This window comes from Anarhichas minor, unplaced genomic scaffold, assembly GCF_050575085.1.
Source record: "Anarhichas minor isolate MPS153535 unplaced genomic scaffold, ASM5057508v1 ptg000044l, whole genome shotgun sequence".
In the NCBI taxonomy this organism is placed as follows: Eukaryota; Metazoa; Chordata; class Actinopteri; order Perciformes; family Anarhichadidae; genus Anarhichas; species Anarhichas minor.
The window spans coordinates 410,001-429,468 of NW_027466490.1; the positions used below are offsets into that span (position 1 = coordinate 410,001).

Consider the following 19,468-nt stretch of genomic DNA (forward strand, 5'->3'; position numbering starts at 1 on the left):
TATATATATAGATCTATATATATCGATCTATATATATCGATCTATATATATAGATCGATATAGATCTATATAGATCTACATATCTATATAGATCTATATAGATATATAGATATTGTCAAGTCAAACAGGGGTTTTCTTTTATGTAGAGAGAAACAATATAGATAACGGAAAGGAATTTAAACTAATGGTAAATAAAATAATAAATGAAGCCGTTAGTAAAGGGATTGATACTGACTGTGTGAGTGTTCGGAGGGAAAGCAGGGCGGAACCAATCTGCCTGGAGGTATATAACCAGAGACGCAGTAACACACAGGTTCGCAGAAAATACGGTCCGAAAATTGGACAAGGAAGTACCGTCGAGATCGTATCGTGTGGAGATCTGCGGCCGTCACTGCATGACTGACGAGTCGGAAAGGTCTGGAGAGGCAGCCGGTAAGGGAGCTGACACTGCACAAATAACTGAGACTTTGAAGCTGATGTGAAGAGAACTGCCGACCAGTTTTTTAGCATTAGCATTAGCATCACGCCACAGCGATCTTCACAGCTGCATACACAGATAACCCTTTGTTTGGAATGCTGTTGTTTAATGATTGACTGCCCACAAATGTGTTTTATCTGGTTGCGGTAACTTGTAATAAGAGGTTAAATTATTCACTGATGGGATTGTAAATATACATGATATAACATTAACTGTAGTTATTAATATCAAGGCATTTTTAGATTATAGGATTTGACACTGGTGCTTTATTTAATCAAGCTATCATGAAAGCTTTGCCTGTGTAAATTAATTTGTGTATTTAATATGGGTTCTGTTTCTTTTCTATTTAAAGGTTTTTTACCTGATTGACTGAATGAACTGAGCAGTGCTAACAGTGCTAAAAGTGCTAAAGCCAAAAGGCTAGAGGTGCTAAGCTAACTGAACTAAGTGGCTAACTGAACTGAGTGGCGTGCTGAACTGAACTGAACTGAACCTACCAAAAATAAAGGGAGGAAAAAGAAAAAGTTGTTTGGTTTCTGAGTGGAATCCAGTTGGGACCCTTCAGGTGGACTCGATCCTTTTCAAGTGGGGAAAATGCAGACGTTAAGAACTTAACTTAACAGTAAAAAACGGGGAACTTGACAGTAAAAAACCGGCTAGACCGGGGAACTGGAAAGTCTGAATAAACCAGGAGCTGGAACAGCAGGAGCAATAAACTGGAATCCTGGGGAAGGAAGACAATCAACTAAAGATACATGAAAACAAGAGTATTACCATCTTGCCTGAAATCAACCTGCAGATTGAAATTAGACATGGCGGATCAAGCTACTGGGAAATCAGTCGAACAACTCAAGGTGGAGCGAACTACAGCAAAAAGATTGTTTACACGTCTGGTCAACAGCATTACCAGGACTCATGAGGACATGTCTGAGGAGGAGCTCAGAGACAGTTTCAATAAGCTTAAAATCGAAGCTGAGAAAGTCATGGGAGCAAACGAAGATGTGGAGGCTGGATTCATTGCTGAACTGGAGGCGGAGCTGGATACAGATGAATATGCTGTATTAACTGAACAGCAAACTGCTGACCTAGAGAGGACTTCCAATGAGTGTGACATGAAAGTAAAGGAGACCAGAAGTCTGATTCAGCAAGCACTTTGGGTCAACTTTGGGAGAAGTGAATTGTCAACAGCATTACAGGCAGCAGAGAGCGAGTGTGACCGTGCTGCTGCTGTGCGGCCCGATGGTAACCAGGAGGCATATGAATTCATGCTTAACCACCTGCAAGGACTGGTAAAGACCGCAAAGGAGGTGCACAGTCGGTGGAAACTATGGATCCCCAAAAGTGAGCAAGAGGACTTTCAGGGCCAGTTAAAAGGACTTCAACTCCTCCTTCCAAAGTTGGTCTCCAGAAAGGTGGACTACATACAGGCTAGAAGAAAGGAGGATGCTGAAAGATCACTTGGGGCCATGACTTCAAACTACCCCATGCCAGCCACCATCAGACTGAAACCTACAGCCCTTCCAAAGTTCACTGGAAATAAACGTGACTTCCATAGGTGGAAAAAAGACTGGGAAGCACTCCAGAAGCAGGGTGAGCCGACCGGTTCAAGGGAGGTGAAAAAGTTTCAACTATTGGACAGTCTGGATGACAAAGTCACGAGAGACCTTCACCTTACCACCTATACCACTGCAGGTGATATTTTCCGAGTCCTAGAGAACCGCTACGGCAATCAAATTGCTATTGCCATTGAAATAGTGGAGGAGTTGCAGAGAATGCCAGCTGTCAGAAGTCATCAGCCACGGAAGATAGTGGAATTAATCCAAGCTGTGGAGAAGGCGCTTCAAGATTTGAACGATCTTGGAGACGCAGGCGCAATCAGAAACCCTCTGGTAACAAGGTCAATTGAAAGCAAACTTCCAGAAACTCTGAAGAAGGAGTGGCTGGTCTATGTCACTGACAGGACAAATGCAGTGGCACCAGAGAATCGATTTGACAGCCTCCTGACATTCCTCAAAGAGCAAGAAAGCATATATGAGCAGCTCGAGCAACTGAAGGATGAGGAGCCAAGTAGAAAAGAGACCAGTTGGGAGCCAAGACATGCAAGAACCAAGTCTACCAAATCAGACGATGACCATTTAGGGTGTGTAGTCTGTGGTGATGGAAAGCATAGGAAGAAGCTCTACTTTTGCAGACAATTTCGCGCACTGAAGCTGGGAGAGAGAAAGGCTGCAGTAAGAAAGTTGGGAGCATGCAGAAGGTGTCTTGAGGTTCATGATGACTCTTCATATTGCAAAACTGACTTTCTGTGTAAAAACAAAGGCTGCAAAGATGAGCATGCTCCTGGGCATCACTACTACCTGTGCCCCAATGCTGAGGTGAAAAGAAACAGCATGAGTCAGAAAAGTCACAGATATGGCCCAGAGGGGGAGAAAGCCAGGAGGAAATATACAGATAATCAAGAGGAGTTCTTCAACAAACTTTCACCAGAATTGGCAAAACAATGCCGGGATGTTTTTTCCAACACTGCTTCAAGAGCCTTCAGCACTGTACAAGATCAACCAAGCCTTCTGGTGGAAAGTGGACTGCAAGAGCTACCAGTAATTATGATGCTTCTCGAGGTCACAGCCAATGCTGGACAAAAAATCGGAGCATTAATTGATTTGGCTTCAGACACAAATTATATAACCCACGAGGCTGCAAGCAGACTGAACCTCAGGAGCGAGGAAATGACTCTCGTCGTCCATGGAGTTGGAGGGATGAAGGTTCGTGTGGAGACAAGACGGTATCTTCTAAAGATCAGAGTAAAGACTTCCAAGGGCACTCTCAAACCCCATCAATTGGTTTGCTATGGACTGGACAGCATTGCAAATATCCACAAAAATGTGACTCCGGAGCAGCTGCACAAATTCTTCCCAGACATACCACTTGATGAACTTGTGAGACCCAAAGAAATAAATTTGCTCATAAGTCATAGAGAAGGTCAACTAGCACCACAAAGAACCAAAGCTGTTGGAAATCTCGTACTGTGGGACGGACCACTTGGAAAGACGGTCGGTGGAACGCATCCAGACCTCTTTGAGGAACTCACTGTGTCAGCCCACATGTCCAAGACACACTTTGCAAGGTCAATGAGAGCAGCGGCTGTAAGGTACGAGGAGCTCACTAGCAGGACACCAGTAAGACTTCTACCAGGCAGACAGGTTGCCACCAAGCTTCAGGAGTCAAGTACTTCAACCACCAATAAGGACTTCCTTGAGTGGTGGAAATGGGACAGTATTGGTGCAGCATGTGAGCCAAAATGTGGGGGTTGTCGCTGTGGAAAATGCCAGCCAGGTGGCAAAGAAATGACTCTTGCTGAAGAGAGGGAACTCGAAATAGTAAAGGAAGGCCTCACCTATGTCACAGGTGATAACCACAGCGAGGAACCACATTGGCACTCCCGATATCCTTGGTTAGAGGATCCAGCCTCTCTGCCAAACAATAAAAGAACAGTGGAGGCTACGTTTCTCAGGACAGAAAGACAGCTAGCCAAGGAACCAGAGTGGAGGGTTGCCTATGCCGCTCAAGTGCAGGACATGGTTGACCGAGGAGCTGCAATCAAACTGTCCAAGGACGCAATAGACAGCTGGAATGGGCCAGTGTGGTATGTGAGTCACCTTATAGCTCCTAACCCACACTCTGTCACAACCCCAGTAAGACTTGTGTGGAACAGCAGTCAGAAGTTCAGAGGTGTGAGCTTGAATGACCTGCTAATGAAAGGTCCAGATGTCCTCAACCAGATTCGTGCTGTCCTTCTCAGATTCAGGTGTGGAGTACATGCTGCCCTGGGTGACATAAAAAAGATGTACAACTCTGTTTGGTTGGAGGACCGGGAAGTACACCTTCATAGATTCCTCTGGCGAGACTCGGAGGATGAAGAGCTGGAAGAATATGCAATCACGAGAGTAAACATCGGCGACAAACCGGCAGGGTGCATTGCACAGCTAGCAATGCGCGAGACTGCTAACCTCACTCCTTTCACCCACCTCAACGAGGAGCGTCAGGTGCTACAAGAAGACAGCTACGTTGATGACATTCTCACATCCCACAATGATCTGGACCAGCTAAAAACCATCACAGCGAATGTAAAGCAGATCTTGAAAGCTGGAGGTTTTGAGCTCAAGCCGTGGGTCTTTTCTGGGCAAAGTGGGAGGATGGGTTGGAAGGACAAGTTAGAGAGGACCAAGGCGAAGACCATGGTCCTGCCAAACCAAATGAGCGATGATGACAATAAGGCGCTCGGCCTGGGCTACATGGTCGAAGAGGACAAGCTCCATGTCAGGATCGCAATCAATTTCTCGAAAAGAAAGAAAAAGATGAGAATTGGCCAGGACCTTCATCAAGGACAAGTCGGAGATCAGATACCAAATCCCCTGACGCGAAGAGAACTGCTCAGCCAAGTTTCAGGGCTCTTTGACCCAGTCGGCCTGGTAACTCCTGCTAAGCAAAAGGGAGCTATTCTGGTGCGAAGGGCGTTCCAAGAGGCAAAGAGCGAAAGATGTCATGTCAAGGACACATGGGACACAGCACTCTCAGACGACCTCAGGGAGGATGCAATTAAGCTATTCGAAGAGTACATCCAACTTGGCAAAGTCATGTTCACCAGAGCATTAACGCCTCCATGCTACATTGAGAAACCTTGGGCAATCACGTTCTCCGATGGAAGCGAGCATACCTATGGAGCAGTGATGTACCTAAGGTGGAACTCAGACCAGGGCCCAGTTGTTAGGCTGGTGGAGTCTAAAGCAAAATTAACTCCCTTGGACTGCAAAGGTGATGCTGTCAAGGCAGAGATTTGTGGAGCTGTGTTTGCCTCACGGCTAAGAAGGTACTTTGAGCTACACAGCCGAATCCAAGTTGAGCGGTGGTACCATTTGATCGACAGCCAAACAGTCCTTGGTGCAGTACAGCGAGAAAGCTATGGCTATCAAACATTCTTTGCAAATCGGATTGGAGAAATTCAAAACGGCACAAGGATCCAAGACTGGTGGTGGATCCCTGGTCTGCAAAATATTGCTGATATAATCACCAGAGGAGCCAACCCTCAAGACCTGGATGAGGACTCAGAGTGGCAAAATGGACCAAAGTTTCTAAGTTTGCCAGTGAATGAGTGGCCAATCAAATCGGCTAAGGAACTAGCAACCGCTGCCAGAGAAAGCATTAACAAGTTGCAAAAGAAAGCATTTGTTGCTGCGCTGACGAGAGCCAAGGCAAAGGAAGCAGAACAAAATCAGAACCAGGCACAAACTGAACAAAGGAGACCACCTGCAGGGTCAGCCATCCGAGGCCTTGTCGATGTCAAGAGGTTCAGCAGTTTAACCCGACTTGTCAAAGCGATTGCATGGATCTGGAGAGCAGCAAAAAAGTTCATTGGACAAAAGAAAGCCCTGAAGAGTTCAAAGTGGGAGGCAGTTTCTTTAGCAGGAGTTGTCTCAATAAGAGAACGAGAAGATGCCCAGAGAGACATCTTTCTTGCAGCACAAGAGGGCACAACCTTCCCAAGCACCACGACAAACAGACTGGTAGTCTATAAAGAGGGAGACTCTGGGCTATTGGTTTGTGGTGGCAGAGTGCAAATCTTTAAAGAAGATCAAGTTGGGGTCCCTATCTTACCCTATGACGCATGGGTGTCCACACTGCTAGCTCGGGAGGCCCACAGTGAAAGTCATGACGGAGTGGCCGGAACCCTGCTCAAGATGAGAAGGAGAGCATGGGTCATACGGGGAAGGAGGATCGCCCAAAAAATTGTTGATGGGTGCATGATCTGCAGGAAGGCAAAAGCAAGGAAATGTCAACAAGTAATGGGTGATTTGCCGCCAGAACGAACAGAACCTGCTGCACTGTTTGAGTTCACAACAGTAGACCTTTTCGGACCATACCACGTAAGAGATGACGTAAAGAAAAGAGTGAGACTAAAAGTCTGGGGGGTGGTCTTTTGCTGCATGGCCAGTAGAGCCATCCACACAGAGTTAGTAAATACTCTATCAACCGAAGGGTTCCTGATGTCCTACCAAAGGTTCACGGCACTCAGGGGGCACCCAAGAAAGATCTGGTCAGATCCAGGCACCAATTTCATTGGAGCAAAACCAGTCTTGGAGGAGCTTTACAGATTCCTGGATGGCCTAAGCAATGCAGCTCTTGAGGAGACAGCGGCAAAGAACGGGACAGAGTGGATGTGGAAAATCCACCCAGCCGATTCTCCACACAGGAATGGTGCTGCGGAAGCTGCTGTACGAATTGTAAAGAAAGCGCTTCAGAGTCTTGGAAAGGAGTCTGAGCTCAGTTACAGCGAGTTCCAGACAACTCTTCACATAGCAGCCAATCTGGCAAATGAGCGCCCAATCGACGCCAGGATACAGAGCCGGGAAGACTGTATTCAATATATCACACCCAACATGCTCCTTCTTGGCCGGGCATCTCAAAGTGGTGATTTCAAAACTTTTGACTTCTCCAGCTACCCCTACAAAAGACTCAGAGCAATGCAGTCAGAGGTGACCAGGTTCTGGAAGAATTGGAGCCAGCTCGCTGGTCCCAATCTATTTGTAAGAGACAAGTGGCACACTGCAGAGAGAAACGTTGCTGTTGGGGACATTGTCTGGCTAAGTGACCAAAATGCACTGAGGGGGCAATTCAAGCTTGGCAGGGTCATCAGTACAAATCCTGACACTAAAGGCATCGTTAGGGACGTCAACGTCAGAATCATTCCAAGTTACCATGCTCCTGTGACGAAAGCTCTAAAGGCCAGAGCAAATCATCGAACGTTGGACAAGCAGAAAGGAGAGGCCCAAGCTACCATCCTTCACAGAGACGTAAGGCGGTTGATTGTCTTACTACCTGCTGAGGAACAGATGGAGTCAAGTCAGGACAGCATCTCAAGATGATCAAGAGCACCAAAGTGGGACCACAAAGTTTGCCTTTGAAGCTGGCGATCTGCCCAGTGGTTCCATGGGAAGATCGAGTGGGAGGTGTCAAGTCAAACAGGGGTTTTCTTTTATGTAGAGAGAAACAATATAGATAACGGAAAGGAATTTAAACTAATGGTAAATAAAATAATAAATGAAGCCGTTAGTAAAGGGATTGATACTGACTGTGTGAGTGTTCGGAGGGAAAGCAGGGCGGAACCAATCTGCCTGGAGGTATATAACCAGAGACGCAGTAACACACAGGTTCGCAGAAAATACGGTCCGAAAATTGGACAAGGAAGTACCGTCGAGATCGTATCGTGTGGAGATCTGCGGCCGTCACTGCATGACTGACGAGTCGGAAAGGTCTGGAGAGGCAGCCGGTAAGGGAGCTGACACTGCACAAATAACTGAGACTTTGAAGCTGATGTGAAGAGAACTGCCGACCAGTTTTTTAGCATTAGCATTAGCATCACGCCACAGCGATCTTCACAGCTGCATACACAGATAACCCTTTGTTTGGAATGCTGTTGTTTAATGATTGACTGCCCACAAATGTGTTTTATCTGGTTGCGGTAACTTGTAATAAGAGGTTAAATTATTCACTGATGGGATTGTAAATATACATGATATAACATTAACTGTAGTTATTAATATCAAGGCATTTTTAGATTATAGGATTTGACACTGGTGCTTTATTTAATCAAGCTATCATGAAAGCTTTGCCTGTGTAAATTAATTTGTGTATTTAATATGGGTTCTGTTTCTTTTCTATTTAAAGGTTTTTTTACCTGATTGACTGAATGAACTGAGCAGTGCTAACAGTGCTAAAAGTGCTAAAGCCAAAAGGCTAGAGGTGCTAAGCTAACTGAACTAAGTGGCTAACTGAACTGAGTGGCGTGCTGAACTGAACTGAACTGAACCTACCAAAAATAAAGGGAGGAAAAAGAAAAAGTTGTTTGGTTTCTGAGTGGAATCCAGTTGGGACCCTTCAGGTGGACTCGATCCTTTTCAAGTGGGGAAAATGCAGACGTTAAGAACTTAACTTAACAGTAAAAAACGGGGAACTTGACAGATATAGATATAGATCGATATATATATAGATCTATATATATCGATCTATATATATATAGATCTATATATATCGATCTATATATATAGATCGATATAGATCTATATAGATCTATAGATATATATATATAGATCTCTATAGATCTATAGATCTATATATATAGATCTATCTATATATAGATCCTGCTCGTCAGCGGAGTAAAAAGAGGCTCTTTCTTTGACTTTATTTGACATTGTACTGTTAGAAAATCATGGTTTCGGTGATCGACGCTTCCCCCTTTTGAAGTAGGACGGGCACGCGCAATTATCCTGATCCTGATCATCTGGTTCCAATTAACGAGACTGTTTGAGAGGATCAGCCTTGGAGAAACCGAGAGCCTGAAATCAATCATCTCGTTAATTTAGGCTGCTAATAGAACATTTGATCGACTTAGCTGAACCACGTACGAGGAACGGGGCCCTGGTGTCTCAAACTCATTTTCACTCTGGGCCACATCAGCATCACGGTCGCCCTCAAAGGGCCGGTTGTAACTGTAAGAATGTGTAAATGTAACTACTCCTAACATATTGGTAAATAACTGTCTCTGCATTTGATTATTGTTTATTCAAGTGTAAAAATATTGTACATGCAGCTATATAAATGTAAAATATATTTAAGCACATTTCTGTTATAACTTAAATCCTTTTAATTTTGGGTTAATAAACCCACATTACTCTATCAAAGATCAAACTATTAAAGAAAATAACAAACAAGTTATTACAATAACTTTGTTCAAAGCTTAAAATCCTTTCAAGGGTGCGTTTGCACAATCCCACGTGAAGTATTTCATGTGTTTTAAAGTCACGTTTAAAGTAGTCTTCAATGTACTCACAATACATTTCATGTCACATGTACAATAACCAGCCAAAGAGCTGCTTCTGTGACTGTGTTTAAGTATCTCAGAATTATGACTTTCTATCTCAGAATTTCGACTACGGGGATATTTTTATTATCAAGTCTAACTTTTAATTATTTATTTTTTTATTTAAATTTTTTTTACTTTTTGTTTTGTTTTGCTGGCGGATTGGCGGCCTCATGAAATGACTCAAACTTGAGTTTGAGAGCCTGGTTTACATGTTGTGAGTAAAGAAGTGTGAACGTCTTCTTCTGTGAAACAGGAAGTGTTGTTGTTTCCTTCTTAAAGCTAAAAGAGTAAATCAGCGTGTTTCTTTATGCTCGGTGAAGATTCACTGATCACAGCTTCAACTCGTCATAGTTTCAAATAAACAGAATGAATCAATAATCAAAAGCGTTTTCTGTTTTTTGTATCAAAGATTTATTCTGAGTTACAGAATTAGACTTGAACAACATCTTGGTCTTCATTTCTAAAAGTTAAGAAAAGAAAAAGAAACAATAACAAGAAAGTCTTATATCGCCGATACCCGACACACATATACTGCTGATATCCAATGTCGGTATCGGGCCGATGTAAGTATCGGTGCGTCTCTATTTATTTGTACCGAATGCTGAAGAGTTCCTGGAACAAGACGACATCAGAACTCTCTAGTGAAGCAGTCTGAGGATGAATCGTGTAAATCTCATTATGTGATGGTGAACGCGTTAGAGAAGTCGAGATATCGTTTGTTTTTGATAATGAAATGTGAGAAATCTCTGATATTGCTGCTCTGTGATTGGCTGCAGAGAGGTGTCCTCTTATCTGTACCCGTCTTCAGACAAACGGATCACCAGTCCATCATCCTGTACGGGTCATCTGAGTCCTGTGACGTCTGCTCTGATTGGTCTGTCTTCATGTCTTCATGTTGTCCTGTAACGTCTGCTCTCATTGGTCTGTCTTCATGTCTTCATGTTGTCTTCATCTCGTGTGATCACCTGGAGACGGTCGACCGTCTCCACCATCATGGGTTCTGGTCTTTCTATGACGGGAGACAGATCAGAGTGAAATGTTCCTGCAGGGTCGCTGATGATGTTTGATGAAGATGCTGCTGATGATGATGATGATGATGAAGATGATGAAGATGAAGGAGGAGGAGGAGGAAGCAGAGAGTGTTTCCTGGTGTAGACTCCCTGTCTGCCTTGGAAACCTTCTGACTCTTGTTCATGACTGAAAGTTCTGGAGCTCGTCTGTCGGTCACAAACAGTTTAAATTTAGATCAAATTAATGTATTAATGTAAATTAATTAAATCTCTACATTTACATGTCATCAGTGATTATGTTCGTACCTCGTTGGGATGTTTACCGACGGACGGCGATGCGTTTTGGTCGTCAGGATTTCTCTGAACTCGTCTTCTCTTCACGGTTCGAAGCAACAGAAACAAACCAGCTGATAGAAACAACAACAGAATCATCGCAGTGATTCCTCCTGCTAGTCTGCTGTCCACATCTCCGAACATCTGCTGCTCAGTGAACGCACCACGAGGAACTACAGAGAGGAGAGAGTTAGTGTCAGTGAACGCACCACGAGGAACTACAGAGAGGAGAGCGTGCGTGTCAGTGAATGCACCACGAGGAACTACAGAGAGTAGAGAGTTAGTGTCAGTGAACGCACCACGAGGAACTACAGAGAGCAGAGTTAGTGTTAGTGAACGCACCACGAGGAACTACAGAGAGGAGAGAGATAGTGTCAGTGAACGCACCACGAGGAACTACAGAGGAGAGTTGGTGTCAGTGAACGCACCACAAGGAACTACAGAGAGCAGAGAGTTAGTGTCATTGAACGCACCATGAGGAACTACAGAGAGGAGAGAGTTAGTGTCAGTGAACGCACCACGAGGAACTACAGAGAGGAGAGAGATAGTGTCAGTGAACGCACCACGAGGAACTACAGAGAGGAGAGTTAGTGTCAGTGAACGCACCACGAGGAACTACAGAGGAGAGTTGGTGTCAGTGAACGCACCACAAGGAACTACAGAGAGCAGAGAGTTAGTGTCATTGAACGCACCATGAGGAACTACAGAGAGGAGAGAGTTAGTGTCAGTGAACGCACCACGAAGAACTACAGAGAGGAGAGCGTTAGTGTCAGTGAACGCACCACAAGGAACTACAGAGGAGAGAGTTAGTGTCAGTGAACGCACCACGAGGAACTACAGGGAGGAGTGAGATAGTGTCAGTGAACGCACCATGAGGAACTACAGAGAGGAGAGAGTTAGTGTCAATGAACGCACCACGAGGAACTACAGAGGAGAGAGTTAGTGTCAGTGAACGCACCACCACAGTTCCAGACTGTAACTCACCTGATTGTCCTCTCTGCAGGACTTCAATGTCCACTGAAGCTGAAGCTTCTTCTCCAGATTCTTCATCTCTGGCAACAACCTGCATATATAAATATAATAATGGTTTTATTTACAGCAACCAAGAAGGAACATCAACAGTCTGAATAGTTGTATTACACATGAGACGTTCAGGTACGATGGGAGAGTAAATATCAAGTCTCTGTATGCGAGTGTGGCTCTGCAATAACAAGAAATAATATGCAACAGAATATTAGCAGAATGTACAAATATACACAAAACACAGGAGTATATTGAAGATACTTAAATTAATAATTATTAAAGGAAATTAGATGTAATACTGTAACATTCCACAGGGTGGAGCTCCAACTCAAACAATGTATGACGTCTATTAGCTTTATATTTAGTACAGCCTGCTAATGCACACTATTAATGTACAATGTACTCTGAATTACTAAGTTTCACTCAATAATGATCCAGAGAACAGACAAAGGGATGAAGGGGGTTTAAGGTTGTTGTTTTGTGGACTTGTGGAGTTGTCGGTTGCAGCAGAAACGGTCCAAGAGTCCAGAGACCTAGAGGTCTGGACCAGGTCAGCATGAATACTAATGATGATGACTCGGTGACAGACTCGTCCTCCGTTATCCTTCATACATCGTTATGTTACAGAAGCTCCTCCCCCCTGGTTTCACAACATTTATTATATATTTGTTTAAGTATAAAACTTGAGATGTGAGTAAAGTAGGAATGAAGCACAAAGACGGCCTTTGAGAGAGAGCTGGGTGTCGTCTGCGTACGGGCGGAACTACAGGTGTGACAGCAGCTGTTTGACAGATGTTTGTCACATTATAGTTGTATAGTAGTACAATGAAGGTAATAATACGACATTATAGTTGTATATGTGTATATACAGACACCAGCAGACTCTTCTAGTGGGTCAGAAGTACTGATTGAGAGGGAATTGTTCCATTTCATACTTTTTTAAAGGAAGACCCACCTGTAGTATGTGTCTGTCGAAGGCATGCAGTTGGTCCGTCCTGGCGATCAGAACCCCCCCGTTGGTGACTTGGTACAGTCCAGATGCAGGAAGGATGGAGTAGTGGATGTTTGGATTCAGGCCCTGTGATTAGACAGCAGTGATGACTCGTCTGCTGTCAGATGGGTTATAAAACAGGTAAACCAGCAGGTGTTCTTACATCAGAGAAGTCACGGTCTGACGCCTGGATCTGTAACACCTGGTTCCCATAGGTGGTGACGATGGAGGCCGGGCTCGAGTTCTGGACAATGAAACCTTTAAAGGTGGTTCTGTTGAAGACCGGAGGGAACGTGTTCTCACTGAGAACCCTGATCAGAACCGAAACCACACTGTACTTCAGCTGGTCGTCCTCCTGACACACCTGCAGAGGCAGATCAAAGGACAGGTAGATCGGACCTTTTGTTCTGTAGTGATTGTGATGGATAAAACGTAAACAGGAAGTAGCAATACCATGACGCTGAGTGTGAAGTTTGCCTCCTGGCGTCGGGCGGTCACAGCTCTGGTGAGCCGGATCTCACCAGTCCTGTTGTTGATCACAAACCTGCCTCGATCCCCACCTGAAGACACACATACTCAGTTGAACCGTTTGCAGTATGGGCCTTGAACTCCTCGGCCTCTTTTCCAGCAATACAGTGTTGCAGGGATAACGTATTTTTGTGGGCTAACAGGAAGTTAGTGTCGCCCTGTTTTCCTCAACTAAAGACCCAAGGAATTTTTACGTTAAACTTATTACACATTTCCATAATCCATTTAACGCTGATAGAAACACGACTTCTGACGTGTAACAAAGGTCCAGAGAGCCGTGGATGTTGTAGTCATGTAGCTACCTGAAAGCTCCAAGAATAACACTTTAAAGAGACATTTAACTCAGCAAGTTGTTTTCTTTTTCAGTAACACATTTATTTGATGATTTATCAAATCCAATTCCTCTGGAAACCGTCAACGTTCAATATGACAAAGTGGTTAAGAGGCTGTAAACACTGTTTGTGGTCTATTAAAGCAGATTGTGATCTACATGTTGAGTTAAAACTGTGACCTGACAGGATGCTGTAGATCAGAGTGGTGTTGATTCCTCTGTCTCCATCTTCTGCTCTGATTGGACCGGGAGAAAACTCAAGAACTGCTTCCTGAAACAGAAAACAAATATATATCTGCAGTACACATTAATGGCTGTAAACTGTAAACAAGTACATCTGCTTACAGGAGGGGTCCCCCGGGTTTACCTGGTGTTTCTGTGTGATGTTGGTGGTGTAGGTGGGGTTCATGCAGACAGGAACAGCTGGAGAGACAGGTGTGCAGGGCAGGAAGTGAGGATAGTGGTCGTCTCCGTCCTCGATGTTCACAGTCAGAACAGCAGATGTGTTGGACTTCTCCACAGTGTTCGCTTCCTGTTCATTCCACAAAACCAGACATCAGGGCCCTGTTTCAGACAGAAGGTTTAACAAACTCTGAGTTAACTACCCCTGAACTCTGAGTTAACTAACCCTGAACTCTGAGTTAACTAACCTTAAACTCTGAGTTATCTAACTCTGAACTCTGAGTTAACTAACCCTGAACTCTGAGTTAACTAACCTTAAACTCTGAGTTAACTAACTCTGAACTCTGAGTTAACTAACCCTGAATTCTGAGTAAACTAACCCTAAACTCTGAGTAAACTAACCCTAAACTCTGAGTTAACTAACTCTAAACTCTGAGTTAACTAACTCTGAATTCTTCTGAGTTAACTAACCCTGAACTCTGAGTTAACTAACCTTAAACTCTGAGTTAACTAACTCTGAACTCTGAGTTAACTAACCCTGAACTCTGAGTTAACTAACCTTAAACTCTGAGTTAACTAACCCTGAACTCTGAGTTAACTAACCTTAAACTCTGAGTTAACTAACTCTGAACTCTGAGTTAACTAACCCTGAACTCTCAGTTAACTAACCCTAAACTCTGAGTTAACTAACCCTGAACTCTGAGTTGACTTACCCTGAACTCTGAGTTAACTAACCCTGAACTCTGAGTTAACTAACTCTGAACTCTGAGTTAACTAACCCTGAATTCTGAGTAAACTAACCCTAAACTCTGAGTAAACTAACCCTAAACTCTGAGTTAACTAACCCTAAACTCTGAGTTAACTAACCTTAAACTCGGAGTTAACTAACCCTGAACTCTGAGTTAACTAACCTTAAACTCTGAGTTAACTAACCTTAAACTCTGAGTTAACTAACTCTGAACTCTGAGTTAACTAACCCTGAACTCTCAGTTAACTAACCCTGAACTCTCAGTTAACTAACCCTAAACTCTGAGTTAACTAACCCTGAACTCTGAGTTGACTAACCCTGAACTCTCAGTTAACTAACCCTAAACTCTGAGTTAACTAACCCTGAACTCTGAGTTAACTAACCCTAAACTCTGAGTTAACTAACCCTGAACTCTGAGTTGACTAACCCTGAACTCTCAGTTAACTAACCCTAAACTCGGAGTTAACTAACCCTGAACTCTCAGTTAACTAACCCTAAACTCTGAGTTAACTAACCCTGAACTCTGAGTTGACTAACCCTGAACTCTCAGTTAACTAACCCTAAACTCTGAGTTAACTAACTCTGAACTCTGAGTTAACTAACCCTGAACTCTCAGTTAACTAACCCTGAACTCTCAGTTAACTAACCCTGAACTCTCAGTTAACTAACCCTAAACTCTGAGTTAACTAACCCTGAACTCTGAGTTGACTAACCCTGAACTCTCAGTTAACTAACCCTAAACTCTCAGTTAACTAACCCTGAACTCTCAGTTAACTAACCCTAAACTCTGAGTTAACTAACCCTGAACTCTGAGTTGACTAACCCTGAACTCTCAGTTAACTAACCCTAAACTCTGAGTTAACTAACTCTGAACTCTGAGTTAACTAACTCTGAACTCTGAGTTAACTAACCCTGAACTCTCAGTTAACTAACCCTAAACTCTGAGTTAACTAACCCTGAACTCTGAGTTGACTTACCCTGAACTCTGAGTTAACTAACCCTGAACTCTGAGTTAACTAACTCTGAACTCTGAGTTAACTAACCCTAAACTCTGAGTTAACTAACCCTGAACTGAGTTGACTAACCCTGAACTCTGAGTTAACAAAGCCTGAACTCTGAGTTGACTAACCCTGAACTCTGAGTTAACTAACCCTGAACTCTGAGTTAACTAACCCTGAACTCTGAGCTGACTAACCCTAAACTCTGAGTAAACTAACCCTAAACTCTGAGTTAACTAACCCTGAACTCTGAGTATGACTGATTGTTACCTGAGCCCAGATGATCACCTGCAGTTGGGTTCTGGTCTCGTAGTCCAGAAGTTTGTTCAGAACTATGTTCCCACTGTTCGGTAGATCAACCCTGAAGAACTCTGGGTCTCTCTGCAGGAAGCAAGTCACAGGTGAGTTCATGAAGACAGACACAGAGCACGGACAGACGTGTGTGGACATCTTACCGACGATTGATCGATGATGTAACTGATCATGTCTCCGTCTGCATCGACGGCCTTCACTGTGAAAACCACAGAGTTCACTGCTGTCAGCTGCAAACACACAAAACAAACTTCATTATAGGTCACAATCCTGTTCACAACGTCACTATATATAAGAATCGCGTTAACAAACGTCACTAAATATAAGAATCACGTCAACAAACATCACTAAATATAAGTATGACGTATGAGTTTCTTCTGATAAACCTATATATAAGTTAATATAAACCTACATATAAGTTAATATAAACCTATATATAAGTTAATATAAACCTACATATAAGTTAATATAAACCTATATATAAGTTAATATAAACCTATATATAAGTTAATATAAACCTACATATAAGTTAATATAAACCTATATATAAGTTAATATAAACCTACATATAAGTTAATATAAACCTATATATAAGTTAATATAAACCTACATATAAGTTAATATAAACCTATATATAAGTTAATATAAACCTATATATAAGTTAATATAAACCTACATATAAGTTAATATAAACCTACATATAAGTTAATATAAACCTATATATAAGTTAATATAAACCTATATATAAGTTAATATAAACCTACATATAAGTTAATATAAACCTATATATAAGTTAATATAAACCTATATATAAGTTAATATAAACCTACATATAAGTTAATATAAACCTATATATAAGTTAATATATACCTATATATAAGTTAATATAAACCTATATATAAGTTAATATAAACCTACATATAAGTTAATATAAACCTATATATAAGTTAATATAAACCTACATATAAGTTAATATAAACCTATATATAAGTTAATATAAACCTACATATAAGTTAATATAAACCTATATATAAGTTAATATAAACCTATATATAAGTTAATATAAACCTATATATAAGTTAATATAAACCTACATATAAGTTAATATAAACCTATATATAAGTTAATATATACCTATATATAAGTTAATATAAACCTATATATAAGTTAATATATACCTATATATAAGTTAATATAAACCTATATATAAGTTAATATAAACCTATATATAAGTTAATATAAACCTATATATAAGTTAATATAAACCTACATATAAGTTAATATAAACCTATATATAAGTTAATATAAACCTATATATAAGTTAATATAAACCTATATATAAGTTAATATAAACCTACATATAAGTTAATATAAACCTATATATAAGTTAATATAAACCTATATATAAGTTAATATAAACCTACATATAAGTTAATATAAACCTATATATAAGTTAATATAAACCTACATATAAGTTAATATAAACCTATATATAAGTTAATATAAACCTATATATAAGTTAATATAAACCTACATATAAGTTAATATAAACCTACATATAAGTTAATATAAACCTATATATAAGTTAATATAAACCTATATATAAGTTAATATAAACCTATATATAAGTTAATATAAACCTATATATAAGTTAATATAAACCTACATATAAGTTAATATAAACCTATATATAAGTTAATATAAACCTACATATAAGTTAATATAAACCTATATATAAGTTAATATAAACCTATATATAAGTTAATATAAACCTACATATAAGTTAATATAAACCTACATATAAGTTAATATAAACCTATATATAAGTTAATATAAACCTATATATAAGTTAATATAAACCTATATATAAGTTAATATAAACCTACATATAAGTTAATATAAACCTATATATAAGTTAATATAAACCTACATATAAGTTAATATAAACCTATATATAAGTTAATATAAACCTATATATAAGTTAATATAAACCTACATATAAGTTAATATAAACCTATATATAAGTTAATATATACCTATATATAAGTTAATATAAACCTATATATAAGTTAATATAAACCTACATATAAGTTAATATAAACCTATATATAAGTTAATATAAACCTACATATAAGTTAATATAAACCTATATATAAGTTAATATAAACCTACATATAAGTTAATATAAACCTATATATAAGTTAATATAAACCTATATATAAGTTAATATAAACCTATATATAAGTTAATATAAACCTACATATAAGTTAATATAAACCTATATATAAGTTAATATATACCTATATATAAGTTAATATAAACCTATATATAAGTTAATATATACCTATATATAAGTTAATATAAACCTATATATAAGTTAATATAAACCTATATATAAGTTAATATAAACCTATATATAAGTTAATATAAACCTACATATAAGTTAATATAAACCTACATATAAGTTAATATAAACCTATATATAAGTTAATATAAACCTACATATAAGTTAATATAAACCTATATATAAGTTAATATAAACCTATATATAAGTTAATATAAACCTACATATAAGTTAATATAAACCTATATATAAGTTAATATAAACCTACATATAAGTTAATATAAACCTATATATAAGTTAATATAAACCTATATATAAGTTAATATAAACCTACATATAAGTTAATATAAACCTACATATAAGTTAATATAAACCTATATATAAGTTAATATAAACCTATATATAAGTTAATATAAACCTATATATAAGTTAATATAAACCTATATATAAGTTAATATAAACCTATATATAAGTTAATATAAACCTATATATAAGTTAATATAAACCTATATATAAGTTAATATAAACCTATATATAAGTTAATATAAACCTATATATAAGTTAATATAAACCTATATATAAGTTAATATAAACCTACATATAAGTTAATATAAACCTATATATAAGTTAATATAAACCTATATATAAGTTAATATAAACCTATATATAAGTTAATATAAACCTATATATAAGTTAATATAAACCTACATATAAGTTAATATAAACCTACATATAAGTTAATATAAACCTACATATAAGTTAATATAAACCTACATATAAGTTAATATAAACCTACATATAAGTTAATATAAACCTATATATAAGTTAATATAAACCTATATATAAGTTAATATAAACCTATATATAAGTTAATATAAACCTACATATAAGTTAATATAAACCTATATATAAGTTAATATAAACCTACATATAAGTTAATATAAACCTATATATAAGTTAATATAAACCTATATATAAGTTAATATAAACCTACATATAAGTTAATATAAACCTATATATAAGTTAATATAAACCTATATATAAGTTAATATA

General features: G+C 39.3%; 1 protein-coding gene across 1 annotated transcript; it reads left to right on the forward strand.

Moving 5' to 3' along the window:
- Positions 1–128: 128 nt before the first annotated feature.
- Positions 129–7,398, forward strand: LOC142970803 (uncharacterized). Its single transcript, XM_076111237.1, has 2 exons — positions 129–432; positions 831–7,398. Exon 2 carries the CDS (start codon positions 1,234–1,236, stop codon positions 7,396–7,398), a length of 6,165 nt encoding a protein of 2,054 aa, XP_075967352.1. The 5' UTR covers positions 129–432; positions 831–1,233.
- Positions 7,399–19,468: the final 12,070 nt, after the last annotated feature.

Coding starts and splice junctions, on each gene's coding strand:
- LOC142970803 (XM_076111237.1), top strand. CDS start 1,234: ATGAAAACAAGAGTATTACCATCTTGCCTGAAATCAACCTGCAGATTG.